Source organism: Schistocerca piceifrons, chromosome 10 (assembly GCF_021461385.2).
Source record: "Schistocerca piceifrons isolate TAMUIC-IGC-003096 chromosome 10, iqSchPice1.1, whole genome shotgun sequence".
In the NCBI taxonomy this organism is placed as follows: domain Eukaryota; kingdom Metazoa; phylum Arthropoda; class Insecta; order Orthoptera; family Acrididae; genus Schistocerca; species Schistocerca piceifrons.
The window spans coordinates 87,250,642-87,274,489 of record NC_060147.1 but is presented as its reverse complement, the minus strand read 5'-3'; the positions used below and the strand labels follow the sequence as shown (position 1 = coordinate 87,274,489).

The window sequence follows — 23,848 nt, the reverse complement described above, 5'->3', positions numbered from 1 at the left end:
TTCCCATGTGTTCTCCTATACAGGTGTTCATTTTCCAACACACTGCATTTCTTCACTAGCATAATATTTTTTGTTTGTTTGCATGTTTTAGATTCTTCAAGGTGTCCCAGGAGGAATGGCCAATGTTCAGGGATATTACAGGAATCATCTTCAGAGCAAAAATGTCTAGTAACAATGGGCTTTAAAATGCATATCTCAAGAGCTATGGAATTTTTCCATCTTGGTACCATGAAACATATCTCTTCTACTAGATCTTCAGACATGCATTTTAGAACCCATGTTTACTAAGTAGTTTTTTCTCGTTTTGGCTCATACAACTTCCTCCCGAAATATGGAAAGCAAAGAGTCTACAGTGGAAGAAAAATGTTTCACAGCAAACAAAGATGAACAACTGTTTATAGTTCTTAAAATACGGATTTTAGGGCCAATGTTTACAGGATTCCTTTGCTTCAAATGATGGTTCCTGTCTTATCCTTGAATACTGACCAATCCTCCTGGGACACTATGTATAAAAGAGCCAGGCATACCCACTCCCAGTGCCATGACAACCAGCTTTAGCAAAGTAATAATTATAGCATTTCAAAAGATACGCAAATCTCTTCTCTAACTCAGGTGATGATTTGAAAGTTTGTGCCGACATCAGCATGCGGTGGCTCGATTTCTCACCATTATTCGTAACCAAAACACCTAGAAAGCCGCTGGTGATTCTTTTCTGCCTCCAAAGTAACTTTAATGTTGGTATGGACTCTCTTCAGATATCTGGGAAGTCACTGAGTTGTTCATCAGAATGGCTCCAAATGACAAAAGTGTCATTGACATACCTGTGCCCCACCTTAGCCTTACAATGTACCAAGACACTGAACATATGTTAACATAGCAGAAAAAAAAAAAAAAAAAAAAAAAAAAAAGTCAGTAATCGAATTTGTTGCCTGCACAATTTGAAAAGTCACCTTACTTTTTGAACAGCCCTCATAATAGCATTACAGTATCGAGGAACACTAATTATCACTACATCTACATCTACATCTACATCCATACTCTGCAAGCCACCCGACTCTGTGTGGAGGAGGGTGCCTTGAATACCTCTATCAGTTCTCCCTTCTATTCCAGTCTCGTATTGTTCATGGAAAGAAAGATTGTCGGTATACCTCTGTGTGGGCTCTAATCTCTCCGATTTTATCCTCATGGTCTCTTCACGAGATATACGTAGGAGGGAGCAGCATACTGCTCGACTCCTCGGTTAAGGTATGTTCTCGAAACTTCAACAGAAGCCCATACCGAGCTACTGAGTGTATCTCCCGCAGAGTCTTCCACTGGAGTTTATCTATCATCTCCGTAACGCTTTCGCGATTACTAAATGATCCTGTAATGAAGCACACTCCTCTGCGTTGGATCTCCTCTATCTCCTCTATCAACCCCATCTGGTACGGATCCCACACTGGTGAGCAGTATTAAAGCAGTGGGCGAACAAGTGTACTGTAACCTACTTCCTTTGTTTTCGGATTGCATTTCCTTAGGATTCTTCCAATGAATCTCAGTCTGGCATCTGCTTTACCGACGATCAACTTTATATGATCATTCCATTTTAAATCACTCTTACTGCCTACTCCAAGATAATTTATGGAATTAATTGCTTGTTTGGGCAAGAAGAGAATAGAAGCTTTTGAAATGTGGTGCTACAGAAGAATGCTGAAGATTAGCTGGGTAGACCACATAACTAATGAAGAGGTATTGAATAGAATTGGGGAGAAGAGGAGTTTGTGGCACAACTTGACAAGAAGAAGGGGCAGGTTGGTAGGACACGTACTGAGGCATCAAGGGATCACAAATTTAGCATTGGAGAGCAGCGTGGAGGGTAAAAATCGTAGAGGGAGACCAAGAGATGATACAATGAGCAGATTCAGAAGGATATAGGTTGCAGTAAGTACTGGGAGATGATGAAGCTTGCACAGGATAGAGTAGCATGGAGAGCTGCATCAAACCAGTCTCAGGACTGAAGACCACAACAACAAACAACTGCTTCCAGATGCTGACTGCTACATTGTAGCTAAATGATAAAGGATCTTTCTATCTATGTATTCGCAGCACATTACACTTGTCTACATTGAGATTCAATTGCCATTCCCTGCACCATGCGTCAATTCACTACAGATCCTCCTGCATGTTAGTACAATTTTCCATTGTTACAACCTCTCGATATACCACAGCATCATCCGCAAAAAGCCTCAGTGAACTTCTTATGTCATCCACAAGGTTGTTTATGTATATTGTGAATAGCACAGGTCCTATGACACTCCCCTGCGGCACACCTGAAATCACTCTTACTTTGGAAGACTTCTCTCCATTGAGAATGACATGCTGTGTTCTATTATCTAGAAACTCCAATCCAATCACACAATTGGTCTGATAGTCCATATGCTCTTACTCTGTTCATTAAAAGACTGTGGGGAACTGTATCGAACACCTTGTGGAAGTCAAGAAACATCACATCTACCTGGGAACCCGTGCCTACGGCCCTCCGAGTCTCGTGGATGAATAGCGCGAGCTGGCTTTCACACGATCGTCTTTTTCGCAACCCGTGCCAGTTCCTACAGAGTAGATTTCTAGTCTCCAGAAAAGTCATTATACTCGAACATAATACATGTTCAAAAATTCTGCAACTGATCGACGTTAGAGATATAGTTCTATAGTTCTGCACATCTGTTCGACGTCTCTCCACCTCCTCCTCACCGGGACGCTCTGACATTTCGTGACCTTCGAGACAGACTTCTTTACCCCAATCTCAAACACGTAGTCGATGCACTCACACTTTTACCTCACTGGGCCACTGAGTGTGGCACTGCCTGCGCGCTCACCTTGGTGTCAAAAAGTTCGGGTGGCGGTGGGGGCGGGATGTGCGACTCGGCCAGTGGCGGCGCCGCGTCCAGCACCTCCAGCTCCCACTGGCGCTGCTGCGGCCGCGCGTACCGCCCGGCCGCGCCCCTGCCGCCCCCCTCCGGGCCGCCGCCACACCCCGCGAGCCCCGGGACGCGGCCCCGCCGGTGCCGCCCGCCCCGGACCTTGGGGCAGTGCCTGCGCCACAGGAAGGCCGCCACGCACACCACGACACAGGCCAGGCCCACCGACACTCCGATCGCGATGCCTGCCGGAGGGACGGGTGAAACTGGTGGACAGTGCCTCACACTCAGATTTCAGTAAACCACGTGACACAACAGTATTACACATACAATTTAGCAGGTGTACTGGTATGAAATGAGCATTTTTGTGTGAAAATGAAATGCTAATTTTGGATCGAAAAGTAAAAACATTTTATTCAAAGTAGTGACCATTGCTTTCTATACATTTTGACCACCTTTCTGGCAATTTGTGGACACCACGCCAATACAAATGTTCGTCTTTTGAAGCAAACCAATCAGACACCCAATTTTCGACTTCTTCGTAGGAATCAAAGTGTTCCTCAGCCAATGCGTGTCCCATTGATGGAAACAAATGGTAGTCGGAAGGGGCCGAGTCTGGTGAATACGGCGGGTGGGGTAGCAGCTCCCAGCTGTGTGTTTTGATTGTATCCTGAACCAGTTTTGCTTCGTGTGCAGGTGCATTGTCGTGTAAAAAAATTACTTTGCCATGTCTTCTGGCCCATTCTGGTCTTTTTTCGATCAATGCACAGTTCAAATTGATCATTTGTTGTCTGCAGCGATTAGTATTCACAGTTTCACCAGGTTTTAGAAGCTCGTGATACACCACACCTTTCTGATACCACCAAACACAGAGCATTGTCTTCTTGCCGAATCGATCTGGTTTTGCAGTCGATGTTGATGGTTGTCCCAGATTAACCCACGATTTTTCCCATTTAGGATTCTTAAAATAAATCCATTTTTCATCGCCAGTAACAATTCGATGCAAAATTGATTTTCTTTCATGTCTTTGAAGCAAACGTTGACAAATGGTTTTCCGGTTTTCGATCTGTCTTTCATTCAGTTCCTGTGGCACCCATTTTCTACACTTTTGGATCTTTCCCATAGCTTTCAAAGAGTCAGAAATTGTTTGTTGTGCAACATTTAGCATTGCTGCCATTTGCTTCTTACTCAAAGTATCATCTTCATCCAATATTGCTTGCAATTCGGCGTCTTCGACCTTGTTTGGTGGTCTTCCATGTTCTTCATTTCTTGCATGAAAATCATTATTTCTGAACCGTTGAAACCATCTTTTGCATGTTGTTTCTGATAGAGCACGATTACCATATGCCTCGACAAGCATTCGATGTGACTCTCCAGCTCTTTTTTTCAAATGAAAACAAAAAATTAATGCTTTCCGCAAATCGTCACATTCTGGTACAAAATTCGACATTGTTAACACGATGAAAACATATGATGATGTTTGTTCCAATACTTGATGTATACTACATATCTTTGACAGAACCAAACAAAAAACAATTAAGGCTCGTTCACAACAAATGTTCCCTATCGACACATTTATATCTTAATGCTCATTTCATACCGGTACACCTGGTATTGGGCCAGTCGTCTATCATTTATTAATACCAGCTCATTTACAATAAGAAACATTTACAGGAAGTTTGTCCACATTTCATGGGGTTGATTCAAGAAGATTTGCTAAATGTTGTCAAGCTCTATAGCTTATACTGTCTTTTATGACTGTATGACTGAGACTACAGAAAAACGAAGCTGTGAAACAAAGGCCACACACACTCACACTCTCACTCTCACTCTCTCTCTCTCTCTCTCTCTCTCTCTCTCTCTCCCAAATATTATTATTCATTACTGATACATATGCAGATGAAGAGTGGAAATGGGAAAATGCTGTAAGTGCAATTTTTCACAAAATGTATTTTCACTGCCACTGTGTTCTGAGGTCTGCCTTGCATGTCCCTAGACCTGATTCAGGTGCTAAACTTTGTAGAAAGTCTTTGAAACATATATTAGTGAATGGTGTATGACTTTTGTGTTAGGCTGTGCTTCCTTCTGGGGTTATGGCATTTTAAAATTAGGAGAAGCGGTTTTCGCCAACCTTCGTTCTACTAGTTTACTAGTTACAAACTTAAAGCTTTTTTTCTGTACATGCATCATCAAAAATAAAACATACCATCTTAATATTAATGGATCTCCGAACAAAAACTTTTTCCTGCTATTTTGTCGAAAACTAACATTTTTAGACCATGGATGTGTACAAAAAATGTAAGTTGAACCTTCCAAAGTAGAAAACACTGAACAGCCAATGTTAATGATGCTATCTGAGGAGGCGGAGGAGGAGGGGGAGGTAGTGGAGATGGGGCACAAGCTCGGATTAGGGAAGGATAGAGAAGGAAAGCAGCTGTGCCTATTAAGCGATTTAGGAAAATTGTGGAAAGCCTAAACCAGGATGGCTGGATGCGTGTTTCGACCATCTTCCTCCCGAATGCTAGTCCCACGTGGTAACCACTGCGTAACCCCACTCCATAATAATGCTACTTATTTACACAAATAGCACCATTACCAGTTTTCAACTAACAGATTCATCTTCAGACGGACGTCCAAATATTTGTTCTTTATGTTAGTTGCTGGCTAAAAAACAACTAACAACTAATGCAAGCAACAACAAATGTTATATAAACATATGAACAACTGAATATGAACCTGTTAGTTCGAAACTGGTAACATCGCTATTTGTGTGAATAAATAGCATTATTAACACTGGCTGGTTGTGGTTTTTTGCAACAAACAACTTCTAAAAATTTTCTTAATGACACTTAAAATCAGTCAGTTTCTTAGTAGCGTATTTAGACCATTCTTAATGAAGTATTTACCCCCTCTCCCCCGACTTTTTAGGTGATCCAGTGAGCAGTACAATTCTGTGGTATCAGCATATGATCTCAGTTTCTTGGATATATATCAGTTATGTACAAAGTTACACTGTTTATTCATTTTCATGACAAAGGAGAGATTTGCACTTAGAACAATATTCCAGTTCCACTCTTCAAGTAAACCACATACATGTGATGTGAATGAAATTCTTTGGTTCCAATTAAAATGTTGGCATCAAGACTGCTGAAAAACAAGAGATATAGTTATTAACGATAGACACAACAGAAACAAGTTCATCTACATGAAACAAATATAAATCTCAACATTATATATTACACTAATTACAATGAAATGAACACCCTTAGCTGCTTACAGGCGTTGACATACGTCAACGGGGACAGATGAAAATGTGTGCCCCGACCGGGACTCGAACCCGGGATCTCCTGCTTACATGGCAGATGCTCTATCCATCTGAGCCACCGAGGACACAGAGGATAGCGCGACTGCAGGGATTTATCTCTGCCATGCCTCCCGCACAAACAGTGCCCGAACTCTTACGGGAATTGGCAATGCACCGCGAGTAATGAGTATGATGGGCGGGGGCACTACGAATGTAGTGCGGGACAATACGTTGAGAATGTGGGTTTTGCGGGAGGCGTGCCAGAGATAAATCCCTGCAGTCACGCTATACTCTGTGTCCTCGGTGGCTCAGATGGATAGAGCGTCTGCCATGTAAGCAGGAGATCCCCGGTTTGAGTCCCGGTCAGGGCACATATTTTCATCTGTCCCTGTTGATGTATGTCAACGCCTGTAAGCAGCTAAGGGTGTTCATTTCATTCTAACGAGCTGCTTGGTCACCGATGGTATCTGTTCTTTCGGACATGTCCAAAAGAACAGATACCATCTTAGTAAATATATTACACTAATGTTGTAAAAATGTTTTGTTTGTAGAACTGGATGGAAACAGGAGCATAGTATTTCAGCAGGGGGAGCAGTGGCTGTTTTTCTCCAATCACATACAAAGAAATCTGCATCTACATCCACAGTCTGCAAACCACCATGAAGTGCATGCATGGGGTATGACTCATTGTACCAGTTATGTCTTTCTTCCCATTCCAGTCACATATAGAGCGCTGAAAGAATGACTGTTTGAATGCTACGGTGCATGCAGTATTTATTCTGATCTTATTGTTGGGATTCCTATGTGAGCAATATGTAGTTGTCATTTAAAGCTGGTTCTTCAAACTTTTGTTAGTAGGTTTTCTTGGGATAGTTTACATCTATCTTTAAGATTATGCCAATTCAATTTCTTCAGTACAACTGTGCCTCGCACCCATGTCAAACACATCTGTGACCATCTGTGCTGCCCTTCTCTTTATATGTTCAACATCCCCAGTTAGTCCTATTTTGTAGCAGTCTCACATAGTAGAGCAATATTCTAGAATGTGTTGCACGAATGATTTGTAAGCAACGTCCTTTATAGACTGGCTGCACTTCCCCAGTATTCCACCAATAAACAGAAGTCTATCACCTGCTTCACCCACAACAGAGCCTATGTGATCATTCTACCATATCCCTACAAGCTGTTACACACCGGTATTTGTATGAGTTGGCTGATTCTAGCTGTGACTCACTGATATTACAGTCATAGGATACAGCATTTCTTCATTTTATGAAGTGCACAATTTCACATTTCTGCACACTTAAAGCAAGTTGCCCATCTTTGCAACACTTTGAAATATTGTCAAGATATGACTGAATATTTATGCAGCTTCTTTCAGACAATACCTCATTATTGGTAACATCATTTGCAAACCGTATGAGGTTACTATAAATGTTGTCTGGAAGGTAAGTAACATACAACATGAACAGCAAGGGTTCCAACACACTTCTCTGGGACACACCTGAAGTTATTTCTTTATCTGATAATGACTCTCCATCCAAGGTAACATGCTGTGTCCTCCCTACCAGAAAGTCCTCAATCCAGTCACAAATTTTGCTCGATAACCCGTACAATCGAAGTTTTGACAATAAGATTCACACAATTACATCTTCGGCCATTAAGGCCTTTGTCAGCAGTACACACATGCACATGCACGCGCGCGCGCGCGCAACTTACACACATGTCTGCAGTCCCAGAGAGCTGAGACCACACTGCGAACAGCAGCACCAGTGCACGATGGGAGTGGCGACTGGGTGGGGGTAAGGAGGAGGCTGGGGCAGGGAGGGGGAGGGATAGTATGGTGGGAGTGGTGGACAGTCAAGTGTTGCAGTTCAGGCAGAAGGCAGGAGAGAAGGTGCGGAGGAGGGAAGGGGTAAACAGCAGAAAGGAGAGAAATAAAAAGAAATTAAAAGACTGGGTGTAGCGGTGAAATGACAGCTGTGTGGTGCTGAATGGGAACAGGGAGGGGGCTGGATGGGTGAGGACAGTGACTAACGAAGGTTGAGGCCAGGAGGGTTACGGGAACGTAGGATGTATTGCAGGGAAAGTTCCCACCTGTGCAATTCAGAAAAGCTGGTAATGGAGGGAAGGATCCATATGGCACAGGCTGTGAAGCAGTCATTAAGATGAGGGATATCACATTTGGCAGTGTGTTCAGCAACAGGGTGGTCCATTTGTTTCTCAGCCACAGTTTGTCGGTTGTCATGCCTACACAGAATGCAGCACAGAGGTTGCAGCTTAGCTTGTAAACCACATGACTGGTTTCACAGGTAGCCCAGCCTTTGATGGAATAGGCGATATTAGTGACCGGACTGGAGTAGGTGGTGGTAGGAGGATGTATGGGATACATCTTGCATCTGGGTCTATTACAGGGGTATGAGCCATGAGGTAAGCGATTGGGAGCAGGGATTGTGTAAGGATGGACAAGTATATTGTGCAGGTTCGGTGGACGGCGTAATACCATGGTAGGAGGTGTGGGAAGGATAGCGGGCGGGACATTTCTCATTTCAGGGCACGACGAGAGGTAATCGAAACCCTGGCGGAGAATGTAATTCTGTTGCTCCAGTCCCAGATAGTACTGAGTTATGAGGGGTATGCTCTTCTGTGGCCGGACTGTGGGACTTTGGGAGGTGGTGAGAGACTGGAAAGATAAGGCACAGGAGATTTGTTTTTGTACAGAAATGGGAGGATAATTATGGTCAGTTAAGGCTTCAGTGAGGCCCTCGGCATATTTTGAGAGGGACTGCTGACAAAGGCTTTAATGGCTGAAAGCTTTAATTCTGTGAATCTTTTTGCTGTGCTTATCGCGACTCAGCATCTCAGCTATATGGTGAGTAGCAACTTTCCTTCCCTGGTATTGTTACATTCCATCCTGGATTTTCCATTGTTTGAGTTTTGACAATAAGTGTATAAGTGTGGTACTGAGTCAGTATCAGCAGTTGCTCCTGCTTATTAAAATGAGTCAATTCTTTCCACGCCTTCGAGGACCCTACGAATGGTGCTGTAGCCTAATAGTAAGCATCACTGTAGAAGGACCTGTGTACAGTTCCCGGTACTTCTTCAGATTTTTTTGAGGTAGGGCTGTCTGGAATGTGGTCCACTCAGCCTTGTGAGGCCAAATGAGGAGCTGCTTCAATAACAAAGCAGCAGTGTCACCTGGATTCACGTATCGGTATTAGCAGCTAGACGGGTTGGTGAATGAATTTGTACCCCTTGGTTACAGGGTACTTTGGTGCTCTTGCTCACAAAAATCTACATTATCCAAGATGCCCACCTCCCTCAATCCAGTCTACAGATGTGTTCAAAAAATACAGCCTTCCATTCCCTGATGGTGTACAAGATCCTCCCCATACGGATCCACAGTTCTCAGCTTGCTTATCTTCCATTCTGACTGTCTCCTGTTCTTCAAGGTCTCGATATCACCCCCCAGAATCCTTTGTCTCACAAGTTCCAGCCTCCTAAGTTATCCCATGCTTGCAAGGTTCACACTTTCTGTTGCATATAATCTGTCAGTGTGGGTCACTGTCTGCTAATGTCATCATTTTGCATTGATCACGTATGCAGATGTTCGTAGTGAGTTTGTACACTATCCGGAGACCCATTAGTGTGGACATTTAATACGGGGTACGCCCACCCTCTATGATGGCTTGAGCACTGCTGGGAACACTTTCAGTGAGGTGTCTGAATTTCTCTTGAGGATGCTGGCACACTGTCACTAAAGAGCCAAAACTGGAGAAGGTTTTGACGCCAGACTCTGGTGTCTGGAGTGAAGTTGGTGTTCTAAATTGTCCCAAAGGTGTTCCAATTGGGTTCACACCAGTTCTCTGGGTGCACAGGCCATCTGACCAATGTTCCTGTTCACGGCCCATTGCCTCACAGGTCCTGCTTTATAAGCAGTACACAATGCTACAAAATTTGTTCACATCTTCTGCATTTAGCCTTTTCTTGTGCATAATAAGAGGACCACGCTCTAATCACAAAATACACCCCCACACTGTAACACCATCTCCACTGTACTTTAGTGTAGCCAATCAGCATGATGGCAAGTAATGTTCATCAGACATCCGCCAAACCCAAACCCTTCCATCGGATTGCCACTGGGTACACCACGATTCGTCACTCCGTACCAGTCATTTCCAGTCAGCCACTGTCCAGTGGTGCCTCCCTTTACAGCACCTCGAGTGTCACTTATCACTGACCACAAGAATGCGTGGATTATGAGGAGTAGCTTGACCACTGTACGCCAGCCTTTTAACCCTCTACAAAAGTCACTGTGCTAGCTGGACTCCTGGTAGCACTTTGTTTCTCATGAAAGATTTATTCAATTGTATTCATGCAATTCTTTAAAATCACCCTCCACAATGCTCAATACTCCTCGCCTGTCTTTATGTAAGGGCTACATCTGTCGCTGTGTCTTCAAATTTCAACCTCACAATCACATCACTAACAGTCGGCCTGGGCAGCTCTGCGAGGTTTGAAATGTCCCCGACGGATTTGTTACTCGGGTGACATTCGATGACTAGTCCACACCAGAAGTCACTGAGCCTTCTTAAGTGACATATTCTGCTGTTATTGCTCCTCTACTAACAACACAACTCACCACCACCTTTTATACTGGCTTATCCACCTCTTGTGTTATCTGGTGGTCAAATGGCATTATCCAATGATGTCTGGATACTTTTCGTCACATAGCACATGCTAAATTTGTCTCGATTATTACAGCTCCCAAAGATTGTTTTTATTCAGACAACTTCAGCTAGGTATTTAATTCTCCCTACTTGCCTAATTTCCCCTCCCCGAATCTAGGAGCTGACTCAATATCTGTCAAATTCTGTGTTACCTTGCTAGAGGTCTCTAAACTGCCTTCAGCTGTTTGTCAATGATTATAAAGGCAAAGCTGACAAATGAGAATAATTTGAGAATATCTTGGTTGCAGAGAGATTACACAGATAAAGTGCAAGAAATTACATGTTCCTGAGTGACTAATAAGATAGATCTTTTGAGACTAGACACTTGACAAATGACAGAAGACTTGGGACAATGCAAATACAGGACATCGGGCATACAGCCCCCTTACGAACATCAGAGACGGGCCAATTGAATCTTCTCTTCCCCAGCAGAGGAATGGTTCATTTTGTGACATGACATGATCCTTACCTGCAGTACTGACATAGAATCAGAAAGAGACTATCAGCATTGCACAAATGTTTGATTTAGAATCCCCTGCGCATGTGGTTCACATGGCTACTCCATGTAGAAGTTAGCAGACATGAAACCCCTCAGCGTGGCAGGCGACGTGACGTTCCTAGTTAGGAATGCTGACATGTTCTGTTACTGAGCACAGTCACAACCAATACATCTAGGAATACACTAAACAAATTCAGAGTAGCTGTTAGACACAGAAATAAGTGCAGAGGAGATGTTATCAGAAGAGATGGGTGAGTGAGGGGAACTAAGCAAATGCTGGAAAAGTACAAAGGACCATGAGTAAATGATAAGCTTAAAAGTAACAAAAAATATTGAGTGATCAGTGCTGATTATTGAGAGCATATGTAATTATAATTTATTTTTAATGTTAACATTAGTTACTAGTAATAGCACTGTACAATCATTTACAATTGTGATGACTTGAAGCTTCTGCAGAGTCATTACACAACTGGACAATAAATTATAATTACAAAATTCTGACTGTGTCCCATGCACAGGAGGCATACTCAACACATGCAACACTTGAAAATGTCCTGTGGTAGCCTCAAACCAAAGGTTATCTAGATAAATTTACGTAAGAAGTAACACACTACATTTATATCTTTTGTTTTCAGTCACTGAGCTACCCAAGCACGATTCACGAAACTGTGCTCGCAGCTTTTCTTCTGCCACGTTTTCTGTCTTTCACATGGTTTTCTCCCACAACATATGCAAGACAGCTTCTGTGAAGTATGGAAGTCAGGAGATAAGGTACTGGCAAACATAAAGCTGTGAGTCATGCTCAGATAGATCGGTCAGTAGAACACCTGCCTGCAAAAGGCAAAGGTCTTAGGTTCGGGTCCTGGCCTGGCACACGGTATTAATCTTCCAGGAAGTTTCAAATTGGCACACAACTTACTGCTCAGTAAAGACTCATTCTGGAAACAATCCCCTACGCTGTGTCTGATCCACTTCGTGAAACGTGTCCAGGTACATCAATCAATAAGGGCACAGCCAGAGAAATGCAAGGTTCCATGTTTTTGAGTCCCTGTCTAGGACCCCATTTTAAATTGCAAGGGGACTTACCGAGGTGTTGGTCATCGTAGACTACAGGCGGCTGGTCACCGGGAGGAGGCGGCAGCACAGTCGGGATGGGCGTGACTTCACGCGACTCGTTTCCGGCCACCCTGATGACCACCGCTTTGGCGCCGGATGGCGGGCCGTGTCCCGCACCGTTGCGAGCAGACACCGTCACGAAGTACTGCAGATTCGGCTGTAGGCCGGACACCTGAGCAAGTCAGAATTACGGAAGGCGATTATCTCTCAGACAACTGCTTCTCAGTTGTACCAATTTTCTTCATCTCTGGTTTAACCTGACTGTTAAACCCACACAAAATAAATGGTTCTTGAAATAACTGATTTTCGGTTACAACTGAAAGAAAAACAGCCCTCGGTTACTATTTTTAACAAATTAACCTGGTTTCAACATTGCTAGGAGTGTCTTCTTCAGAATTTACAACAAAGAATGGTCTATATTCTATAACAGGGTCACAGAATAATAACTAAAACGTATGATAGGGTACAAGTAAGGAATCATCATAAAAGACAGACAGTACGTATATATCATTTATAAAATAATAAATATGCCAAAAGGGCATTAGTCACAAAGATATTTAAAGTTTTGCAACCTGTTCCACGCAAGTAACGAGCAGCCCTTAGTGGCTCGCCATCACAGTTTTCTTTATCTTAAATATCTTTGTGACTACTGCCCTTTTAGCATATTTATTATTTTATAAATGACATATCAGTACTGTCAGTCTTTTACAATGATTCCGTACTTATACCCTATCATATGTTTTAGTTGTTATTCTGTGACCCTGTTATAGAATACAGACCATTCTTTGTTTTAAATTCTGAAGAAGACACTCCTAGCAGTGTTGAAACCAGGTTAATTTGTTAAAAATAGTGACCGAGGGCTGTTTTTCTTTCAATTGTAACTATTCACGGTCTCTGAACATGCAGCCATGTACAAAATTTTGATTTTCGGCTCTTCATTGCTATTTATAATAAATATCATCATCAAACAAAGAGTTAAAAAATTCTAAGACACCTATAGACTTTTGCATTATACATTTCAAGGTATGTGGTATCAAAATATCAATAAAATAACTACATACAAGGGTTGAATACTGTTATTTTCTACTGATTCCAATTTTTTGAAAGTCTGCTCAAAAATCATGTTGTAATCGAGCATCGTATCATTATTTTGGCATTATGGAAATGGGTGAAAACTGACTTTGGGAATTTAACTCTTCACGTTAAGCAGTCCAGTTCCAAGGACTGCAAGCAGACAATGGCATGTTATGTAGACACAGGTAGCAGATCGGCTACTTTCTATTTCTGATATAAACTTTAAATGCATTATTAGGTTTTTAATTCAGTACTGTTGCCTAAATTTCCTTTCTCTTTTATTATTTCAATGAAATGGCACATAGATAATAAGCTGTTGTGTAAAATTCACAGAGTTCATTTTCTTCAATTCCTCGAAGGGGAAACCTGTTTCGTTGTAAAATATATTTATTGACTTTCTGGCAGGAATCTGAATACAACTGATATTTTTCCAACACAACTAAAAATGCTCATTCCAAAAATTCAAATGAATGATTCTGATAGTAGGCAAACCAGAAGATTTATCTGGAACAATTATGCAACAATAGTTAAAATTTCAGTAATGAGCCCGCCAGGTTAGCCGTAAGCACTAATGTGCTACTTCCTGGACTCGGGTAGGCGTGCTGGCCCCGGATCGAATCCGCCTGGTGGATTAACAAAGAGGGCTGGTGTGCTAGCCAGCCTGGATGTGGCTTTTAGACGGTTTTCCACATCCCACTAGGTGAATACCGGGCTGGTCCCCAAGTCCTGCCTCAGTTACACGACTCGCAGACGTCTGACAAATTCGCACTATCATCATCTCATCCCCATCGACGCGCAAGTCACTGAAGGGGCATCAAATCAAAACACTTGCACCAGGCGACCGGTCTACCCGAGGGGAGGCCCTAGCGACATTTCATTTTCATGATTTACACTAGACGCAGACAGCTGGGGTTCACTGATTCCATCCCAGGGGGAGGCAGCAGCAAGGGCATCCGGCCACCCCTTCACATTAAGCATGTCAAATCCGACTATAAGCATGCCAACCCCGTGAAAATTGCAGGACAAAGACATTAGCAAAAGAAGTTAAAATTTCAGTAATGAGTTAATGCAGTGGCCAATATTTGTTGTCCAATCTGTTCATGAATACTCGTTCTATAACGTTTTGATATGTATATCAAGTCCTTTCATCGAAAACATCGTCCTTCAAAGACAATGCCTATCTTTCGGAAGGCTCGGAATTTCCTGCCAATAATATATATTGTTGGGCTACACATGACAGGCCTGGCACCCTCCCAAATATTGATAGACTACACATGGCAGGCGTGATACACCTCCATTCTGCAGCTGTAGCCCAACACACCAACAGTGAAAATCTTCCTTACTGCACTAATGCTACATTACATACTCAATAACTTTGTGTATACTCTGCATTTTCTGCTTTGTTCTAAGGCTGATTCTGAGCAAAAATGCAATGCACTTCTTGCAGAAATCTGTGTAAAAATCAATGTTAAAGATTATAATAAGACAGAAAAAATTAATAAATGTGGAAAAAGTTGTTACACGGAATTGTTAAGATGGAAAATCACTGTAGTGAGGGAGTAGGAGTTCTGAACACCCTTAGCTGCTTACAGGCGTTGACATACGTCAAGGGGGACAGATGAAAATGTGTGCCCCGACCAGGACTCGAACCCGGGATCTCCTGCTTACATGGCAGATGCTCTATCCATCTGACACCGAGGACACAGAGGATAGCGCGACTGGGATTTATCTCTGGCACGCCTCCTGCGAAACCCACATTCTCAACACATTGTCCCGCACTACATTTGTAGTGCCCCCGCCCATATATATAGTTAAGGCTCACTGGCCACTTTGACCATCTTCTTCGTCTGTGCGAATGCACAAACAATGCCCGAACTCTTACGGGAATCGGCAACGCGCCGCGAGTAATGAGTATAATGGGCGGGGGCACTACGAATGTAGTGCGGGGCAACGTGTTGAGAATGTGGGTTTCGCAGGAGGCGTGCCAGAGATAAATCCCTGCAGTCCTGCTATCCTCTGTGTCCTCGGTGGCTCAGATGGACAGAGAATCTGCCATGTAAGCAGGAAATCCCGGGTTCGAGTCCCAGTCGGGGCACACATTTTCATCTGTCCCCGTTGACATATGTCAACGCCTGTAAGCAGCTAAGGGTGTTCATTTCATTGTAATTTCATTCTAACGAGCTGCATGGTCACCGATGGTATCTGTTCTTTCGGATATGTCCAAAAGAACAGATACCATCTTAGTATATAAGTAGTAGTTCTGTTGGCACAGACAAAATGAAAGTAGCAAGTGGGAAAATATAAATGTGGAACATAAAAAAAGAGTTTAACTGTATCTAAAAACCAATAATTTTAGCACCACAGCAATGGCAAATTAAAATATTGGTTCTTTATGTGGTTTCTGGTAAGAAATAGAAAGACCTGTTACAACTGAGACAAAAAAAAAATACCAGTTATTCAGAACTAAAACACCTGTGACGGTTTTAACTGGTCAGTTTTTCCTATCTCTAGCCAGAATGGCCATTGAAGGACTGTTCATCAGCAAATCACAAATTGTAGTCAGTCGAGAGGAGAAATAGATTAAACAACTGCAGCGAGTTCCTCGCGCTTCATTTTGAAACTGAGTGACAGTACAGCGAGTAATGTCATCGGTCCAGTGTACCCCACTGAATACAATACATGTACGACGCTAGTGCTAGTTGTAAAGACACCTCCTGGACGAGGCAAGAGATGCCACAGATAAGCCGAGTGAATTGCTCATTGCGTGACAGTTTTGTGGGAACTGGAAGTCTGAAAGCCTTCGGAAACCTCTGTTAAATAATATCGGATGCACTAAGTCAAGCAAGTCTCTGCCTAGGGATTAATCTTCCCACTAAATGCATTTCTTTACAGCATTTAAAGAAATGTGTGTTACTACTTCTGTATGCTCCTGGCATCTAGTGGCAGTCCACTGCACCGCTGTAGTTTCTGTCCGTTGTGAAATACAGCCTTTGATACTGTGGGAAGTATATATCACACCAAACAATGGTGTTTTAATGGTTCATGGGAACTATAGTTACAAACACAGTAGTTTCTGGAAGAGGCTTGGGAATGTACTTACCACAAAATTAATCTGTTATTTGTGATCCTTAGGAAACATACTTACCACCAACTTAGGGGTATCCCAAAGCTTTTGGGAATACATCTCACCATCACTGCCTATTCCTGACATCTTGTGGTATACAGTGCACCAGGTGTATGAAAACTGCTACAGCAATCAGTTTCTGCTTGTCGTGGGATCACTACTGTTGTCGGGGCACATTGCTTTGCTACTGCAATATACATTATTGTGGACTGTATCAGCTACTGTGTGATAAAGTTTCTAAGGTTGTTTTCACACTGTGGTAAAAAAACTTCAATATCGGAAACAAATATTTTTTTAAATACTGCACTAATAACATAGAATAAAAACAGAAAATACTGTTCATTATTTTTTATGTGTAATGGCAACACACATCAGCTCACAAAAGGGAAGTGGGAAATCCATTTACCACCACAGTTTTCACACCTCACAAAAGTGCCATGTGTAATGTACGTACCACCATAGTTTTTGTTCTTAAATCACAAAAAAAATTAATCACAATTCTAATAGGGTAGGAAAAAAATTATTTTCGCTGTGTTGCTACAAAAAAATGTGCCCATGAAAGGGTCCAGCATTCATCTAGTGGAGTTATTTGTCACTCGGTACTCTGTGTAAGAAACTATTTATACTTCGTCTTTACAGCTGCACCAGACAGAGAGAGAGAGAGAGAGAGAGATCTTTTCTTTGTGTGAGGTTTTGTTTTTCTTTTTGAGAGAAAGTGAGAGGGTGAGGGGGAGTTAATTAATGATTTAGTCTGATTATGTTTTACATTTTTGCTTGTTACTGTTTTAGTGTCTAGCTTGAAGTGATTTGTTCATTAATTGTCCTCTTCCTTATTGCAAGGGTTCTTCACATATGTAAGTTTTCCTGTACGGTCAGAAGTTTTTGTTGTAACTGTTCACTTCAATAATGACAATAAAATAATATGTCTAACATAAATATTTGGATAATGTGTGTTGCACAATTTAATTAAATGGAATACATGCCTGGATGCAGCAATAAGTGTTCCGTGGATTGCCATTCTCCCTCAGAGAGATATATAGCAACACGGCCATGCTGCATAAGAAGCTAGAGGAGCAATTTCGATGAAGAATGACGATGTAAGCTAAGTAATAACATACCACATTCGTACGAGTTGTCAGCGCATTTAAAGAGCAGGAAAATGTATTGAATGTTAAACTGCAACTGTTGTGGTATGTTTATTTTTGATGTGGCGAGAGGGAATTGTGTGCACATTTCTTAATTTAAAGGACTAAATACAGTTTTGGTGACAGAGTTCAGAGAATCAACGTGGCAAGTATACGGTCTAACTACCATAATATATAACTAACAGTAACCCGTGTTTCAAGCAACAGGCACACTTACGTCGGCAGAGTGCTTCACGGCAGACACACTGGCAGCACGGACTGCTTTGCCGGGCAGAGCAGCCGTGCGGTTGGGGTCGACAGCCACCGTGTAGCCGATGAGGACACCGTTGAGCACGGCGGGCGGACGCCAGGTGACGCGGATGGCTGTCCGGTTCAGGGCTTCCGTCCTCACGTCCCGCACGTGGCTCGGGACTGCAGACAGGTGCAGACTCGTCACGTGACACAATTAGGTGCCTTCGAATCACTGCTGATCTCATAGGTAACTGCCATTACCTGCAGGCTGACTAATGTCTGTGATTTTGTGGAAGTTATAACTTGTTTGTAGAAATCTGTAGCTGGAATTTTAAAATTTTGCTCTTTTTTCCACTTAAACATATGACCTTTGGTACTGATAATGTTGAAACTGTATACACAAATGAAACTTCAGTTCAATGTTAATTATTACAGATACAAAATTGAAAAAAGATGTGACCTTCAAATACATAGGTAAGTACAAGATATACTGTTTAAATTTCTTTCATAGCCAATTTACATGAAAAACATACATATAAAGCACTAGACCAAATGCAGAATTTAGTATAGCTAAGTGGTCCCAACATACCAGGTGACAGCTACAAAGCAAAAATAATAAACCTCTCAGTAGTTACAAAAAAAAAAAATACGATTGTGCTGGACACCCAAAAATGACATCTAGTGGTCACAGTAGAAAGAACAAAGTCTTCATACTTCACAGGCATTTGAGAGAGTCATAAATAGGCAGTCAACATAGCAGAAAATCATTTTAATTTGCATAATGTAATTTGCCACACTTTCCTGTAATATGACAGCCACACATTAATTGATAATATAGAATTTGTAGTTTTCAAACGCAAAAAGTGTTTGTTAAGGCAATGTGGGCTGAGGTTATCGAAATCTTCAGAAAAATAGCTAAAAACAGTAGAGAGAGAAAAAGCAATATTTAATATGTACGAGATGTATTAGGAAACAGTAAGAAATGCAGATCTAGAGGAAGAGCTGAGATTAGAAATAAGGCCTAAGCCATCACAGTGCAATGCAGTTGAACGCAGATGGCAGTCAACTGGTCAGTAGCTGACAGCTGCGGAGACAGGATAATTTGAATAACTGATGGTATGTGGGATGTGGCCAAGTGTCATGAACAGGACAGACTGTGAGTGTAGTCGATGTCTTTCTCCAGTGGAGCAAGAGGATGGTGACTCCGGAAAGATACACAGATAAGTGGCTTTGGAGAAATGGACACTTGTGGTCTGCGGTCAATCTATATCAGTTTAATTGTGGTGAAATTCTGAATTGTGTCAAGTGCACTGTACAATGAGGAGAGAAAGTCTATGTGCCTTTAATGGAGTGGAGTGGTTCATCACAGTCACATATTGTACAGCAGGCCCACAACACAGTATACTGTGTTTTAAGTAATGTTTTCCTTTCACACTGTTTGCATGTTGTTGTGTACATAGTTCTGCCTAGTCAGCGCATACACAACTTTCCCACTAGAGCGCGCCCCGCTAAGCACAACAGTGCAGGCGCAGCGCTCGTCCGTCTCCGCACTACGAGACGGCGCTGCCTTAGAGATGGACCAAATTCTGCTTCCACCGATCCGCGTATTAATATGTAATGCAGCCAATGAGATTGCTGCTAACGTAGAACCTTTTCTCCTCGCGGATCACACTCGCGCAGTGATACCTGAACATGCGAGGTATTATAACGAGTGTACAGACCTCCGATTAGTCAGTCTGCATTAGTCTGTACCAGTCTATAGTCCTGTTTCAGTCTGCACCTAAGAAGATTATCATATTCCTGTACATAGCCATGAAGATAAATGTATACACACTTTGTCAAGTATCAGAGATATGTGAGAATAAGATTAACGTACCAAGACCAAAGGAACTTCAGATTGTCAATTGTAAACAGCATCCAGAATCAAGTTGCATGTTTATGCTTGTTATTATTTTAATAAATGTGTGTGAAAATTAATCAAGTTCTGTTTAAAGTTGGTCACTGTCAATCTGCTACTCTAAGCGTGCAAGTCGCATTTCTATTAACTGACCTAACGGCAGAAGATAAACACGCCACGATAAGACCACGAGACATATTGCTGACACTCACCTACTTCGCTAGAGCGACAAGTCAAATAATCTGATGGTGTGTGTACCGGAGGTCTTACAGTACGCACACCACACGTGTTAATGATTCTTGAAATAAGAGTTCCACGAGATCTTGTGTTAGTATGTTGTGAGTGCAATCAATTTCCTCTATACACATTAAGACAAAAGAAGAAAATGACTCACCACAAAGGAGTTATCCAAAAGGGACAGATCAGTAGACAAACAAATGATGACATTTCAGAAAATCTGATGCTTTGTTGAACAGAAAGTGTTTCACAAACTGAGGAAGTCAATAACGCATTTCAGTTGTGCTCTCTCCAAACTATGCGTTTTTGTGAACTTTGCTCTCTATCTGTGTTTGATTTCCTACCCTTGTCGCGGTTACGTTGTGGTTCTTCTTCCTTCTACGTGTGGCAGCAGTGATGTGTATTGATATTTGCGCCATGTACCATCTTTGGTTTGGAGCATATAGTCTACCATGTCCAATACACATTTTGCTCAAGAACCACGAAGGTAAAATTACAGAGATTGGAGCTCACAGGTCGGGTTACCAACAAACTTTCTTTGCTTGGACCATTCGCTCCTGGAACAGGAGAAAGGGCGTGCCAGTAATAAGCAAAGTACTCTCTGTCACATACCATCAGGTAGCTTGCAGACTGTACACGTGGATCTTAGTTTTTAAATTTTTGTTGCATTCACTGACATGCAGTAAACACTATCATCATTAGTTGTAATCATGCCATTACACGCATTTTTATTGTGGGCCAACATGATTATGACATCATGTAGTTACAAATTTCATTGTGAGCAAGCCAGCCTGTAAACTATAATCTTGCAAGATGACAGTAATAAAGAAAATGAATGGCCACTTGTGTTAGTTAAAAGTCCCGACATGTCTTCGCAGGCTGGTTGGGCTTCTGGCATTTGACTTTTATTCATCAACATTTGCAAATTTTATACAGATGACTATTTTATACACCAAGCACGGTCACTCCTTTGTACGCCAGGTTATGGAGCAGCTGACAATTCTTGTAACAGTTGGATATATTGTTCTCACTATAACAGCTGCAGTATGATTTAAATAATGGGCTTTTGATGCAGTTTTTCTAATGCAACTGTCCATTTGCCTTCTTTATTATTGTCATCTTATGAGATCATGGTTTAAAAGATGGCCCGCTAACAATGAAGTCTGTACATGCATAATGTTGTAGTCTTGTTGGCTGAAAAAAAGAATGCATGCAGTTGCATGACTAAAGCTAATGATGATAGTTTTTGCTGCATATTCTATGCTTTTTTACAGTTTCGACAATCTGAATACGGTTGCAGATAGCAGCTGAAACTAGTTACCGTGCTCTAATTACATAAAGGGGAGTGGGAGGTGGTCCAGATGTTAAAAAAAAATTTTACAAAATTTTTTTTCACTAATTACACTGAGACCGCTGTCTCCTTCCTGATAATATCAAGGCTTTACTAATACCTATTATCACATATCTATGATGAAACACACTTCATTTTTAATGAAAAATGGTGAATAAAGACTAGCAGTCCTGGTGTCACTCACTGTCTTCTGGCGTCCTGACTTCCATAGTCTGCCCGTAGGGACCCTTCCGTCCAGCCGAGTCCTCACTGCGTATCTTAACCTCGTACAGGGTGTTCGGCTCCAGCTCTGTCACCTCAATGGCAGGTGGTGTGCTGTGAAATGAAATAAAATGTCATTGCACGTGTCTCTGTGAAGGCGCTCTGACACACATCCATGCAATGTAGCCACAAGGCTGAAAATAATTAAAATATATAATTAACTTCTTGTTTGTTTGCCGACAGATACCTGGAGTCCTGGCACACAATGGTATCCCTACACCACAGGAACCAAAATGCAGTTTAGTTGTCACGTTTGCGAGAGAGAGAGAGAGAGAGAGAGAGAGAGAGAGAGAGAGAGAGAGAGAGAGAGAGTGTGTGTGTGTGTGTGTGTGTGTGTGTGTGTGTGTGTGTGTGTGTGTGGTTGTTGTTGTTGTTGTTGACAAAGGCCTTAAAGGCCAAAAGCTTTAATTGTGAGAGTCTTTTTGTTGTGCCTATCTGTGACTTCACTCTATGGTGAGTAGCAACTTTCCTTTTCATATTGTTACATTCCATCCTGGATTTTCCATTGTTTGAGAAAACTGAAGCTGTTGCCTATAAGAGACTGCAATGGCCTCTCTTGTGTCGTCTCCAAACATTCATGCCCTCCACGTGGGCATACCATTAATTATTTGAGACTCAACAGTTTTACTGTACACGTTACAAAAATCGGAGGACATTTATTACAGCTAACTGTAGGCGTACAATACTGTGATATTTCTTTAAAATACATAATTTGGTAAACAATTAAAACTGAAAATATTCAACATATCTATATCTACATATATACCCTGTTAGCTACCAAGTGGTGTGTGGCACAGGGCACAATTTGTGCAAAAGTCAAATTCCCCCCCCCCCCCCCCCCCCCCCCCTCTGTTTAACCCGCGGTACACGCGAGGGAAAAACGACTGAACGCCTCAGTACGAGCTCTAATTCCCCTTATCTTTGAATGATGATCATTGCGCGATTTGAAATTTGGTGGTAATAATATATGCTCTTCATCCTTGGTGAAGATCGGATTCCGGAATTTAGTGAACAGCCCCTTCCGTTTAGCGCGTCATCTATCTGCATATTAAGTAAAGTGGAGTAAAAACTGCATAGTCACCATTAATTATGTGAGATGAAACTACTTACTGCAAACAAATTACACAGATCCATTGGTGTTTATTACATATAAACAACTGTTTTAACCAATAACATTCACTTGTATAAACTGTGGCTGCTGGCACGAATTCACAATAAACCGGCCTGGACTATTCCTCAGCCAATGCTCAGAAATTTGTGGAGCAAACCATCCACACAAAACTTTGTTCACTCTGCTCTTCAATCACGATCAGGACACTGTGACTGGAGATAATGATGGCTCAAGATATATGTAGCAAAAGCTGAAAGGAGGATACAAAAAAGTGAGACTGGCTGTTGTCAAGCAGAAAAGGGGATACTTAGAAGCTGAAGAGTGAAATTTAGGAGACCAATCAACAGAACAGACAAAAACCAAATAATATTATACTGTGAGTACTTTGGAGTATTGCTGTCATCCAACAGATAGTAAAATAGGCTAAGGAAAAACAACAAAAGATACCTCAACTCTGTTCTCTGGCTAAACAAATCATCAATAAAACCACTGTTGACTGTATGATTACATTTGGGAGCTGTGTGTGTGATGATAAGTGACTCAGATAAGGAGAGAATAGAAGCTTTTGGAATATGGTGTTGTAGAAGAGCGTTGAAGCTTAGGTAGCTAATGGCACACTGAACTCAATTGGGGAGAAAAAGAAATTTACGGCACAACACGACTAAACGAAGGTGTAGACTGACAGGACATTTTAAGGTATCAATGAATCGTCAATTTGGTAATGGAGAGAATAGCGTGGCAGAAGTGCTCAAGGCATCACTTATTTCATTTTTAATTAAATGTTCTTGGTATGCACATTTCATTTGAAACTTAAATGCAACTGTTATCATGTATTTCACTTGTAGTGAAAAGGGGAACAGTACCACTAATG

At 41.9% G+C, this 23,848-nt stretch overlaps 1 protein-coding gene and 1 non-coding gene across 2 annotated transcripts in view; both read right to left on the bottom strand.

The window, feature by feature from the left end:
* Positions 1 to 23,848, bottom strand: part of LOC124718713 (protogenin A-like) — a 416,220-nt gene that overhangs the window by 30,234 nt on the left and 362,138 nt on the right. The window contains exons 14-17 of the mRNA XM_047244333.1: positions 21,790 to 21,920; positions 18,107 to 18,300; positions 12,517 to 12,718; positions 2,856 to 3,163 (exon numbers count right to left, since the gene is read on the bottom strand). Coding sequence (XP_047100289.1) covers positions 2,856 to 3,163; positions 12,517 to 12,718; positions 18,107 to 18,300; positions 21,790 to 21,920 — 835 coding nt within the window. The remainder of the gene's footprint in view (positions 1 to 2,855; positions 3,164 to 12,516; positions 12,719 to 18,106; positions 18,301 to 21,789; positions 21,921 to 23,848) is intronic.
* Positions 6,214 to 6,287, bottom strand: Trnat-ugu. The gene has a single exon. It is a non-coding gene; the product is annotated as a tRNA-Thr (tRNA).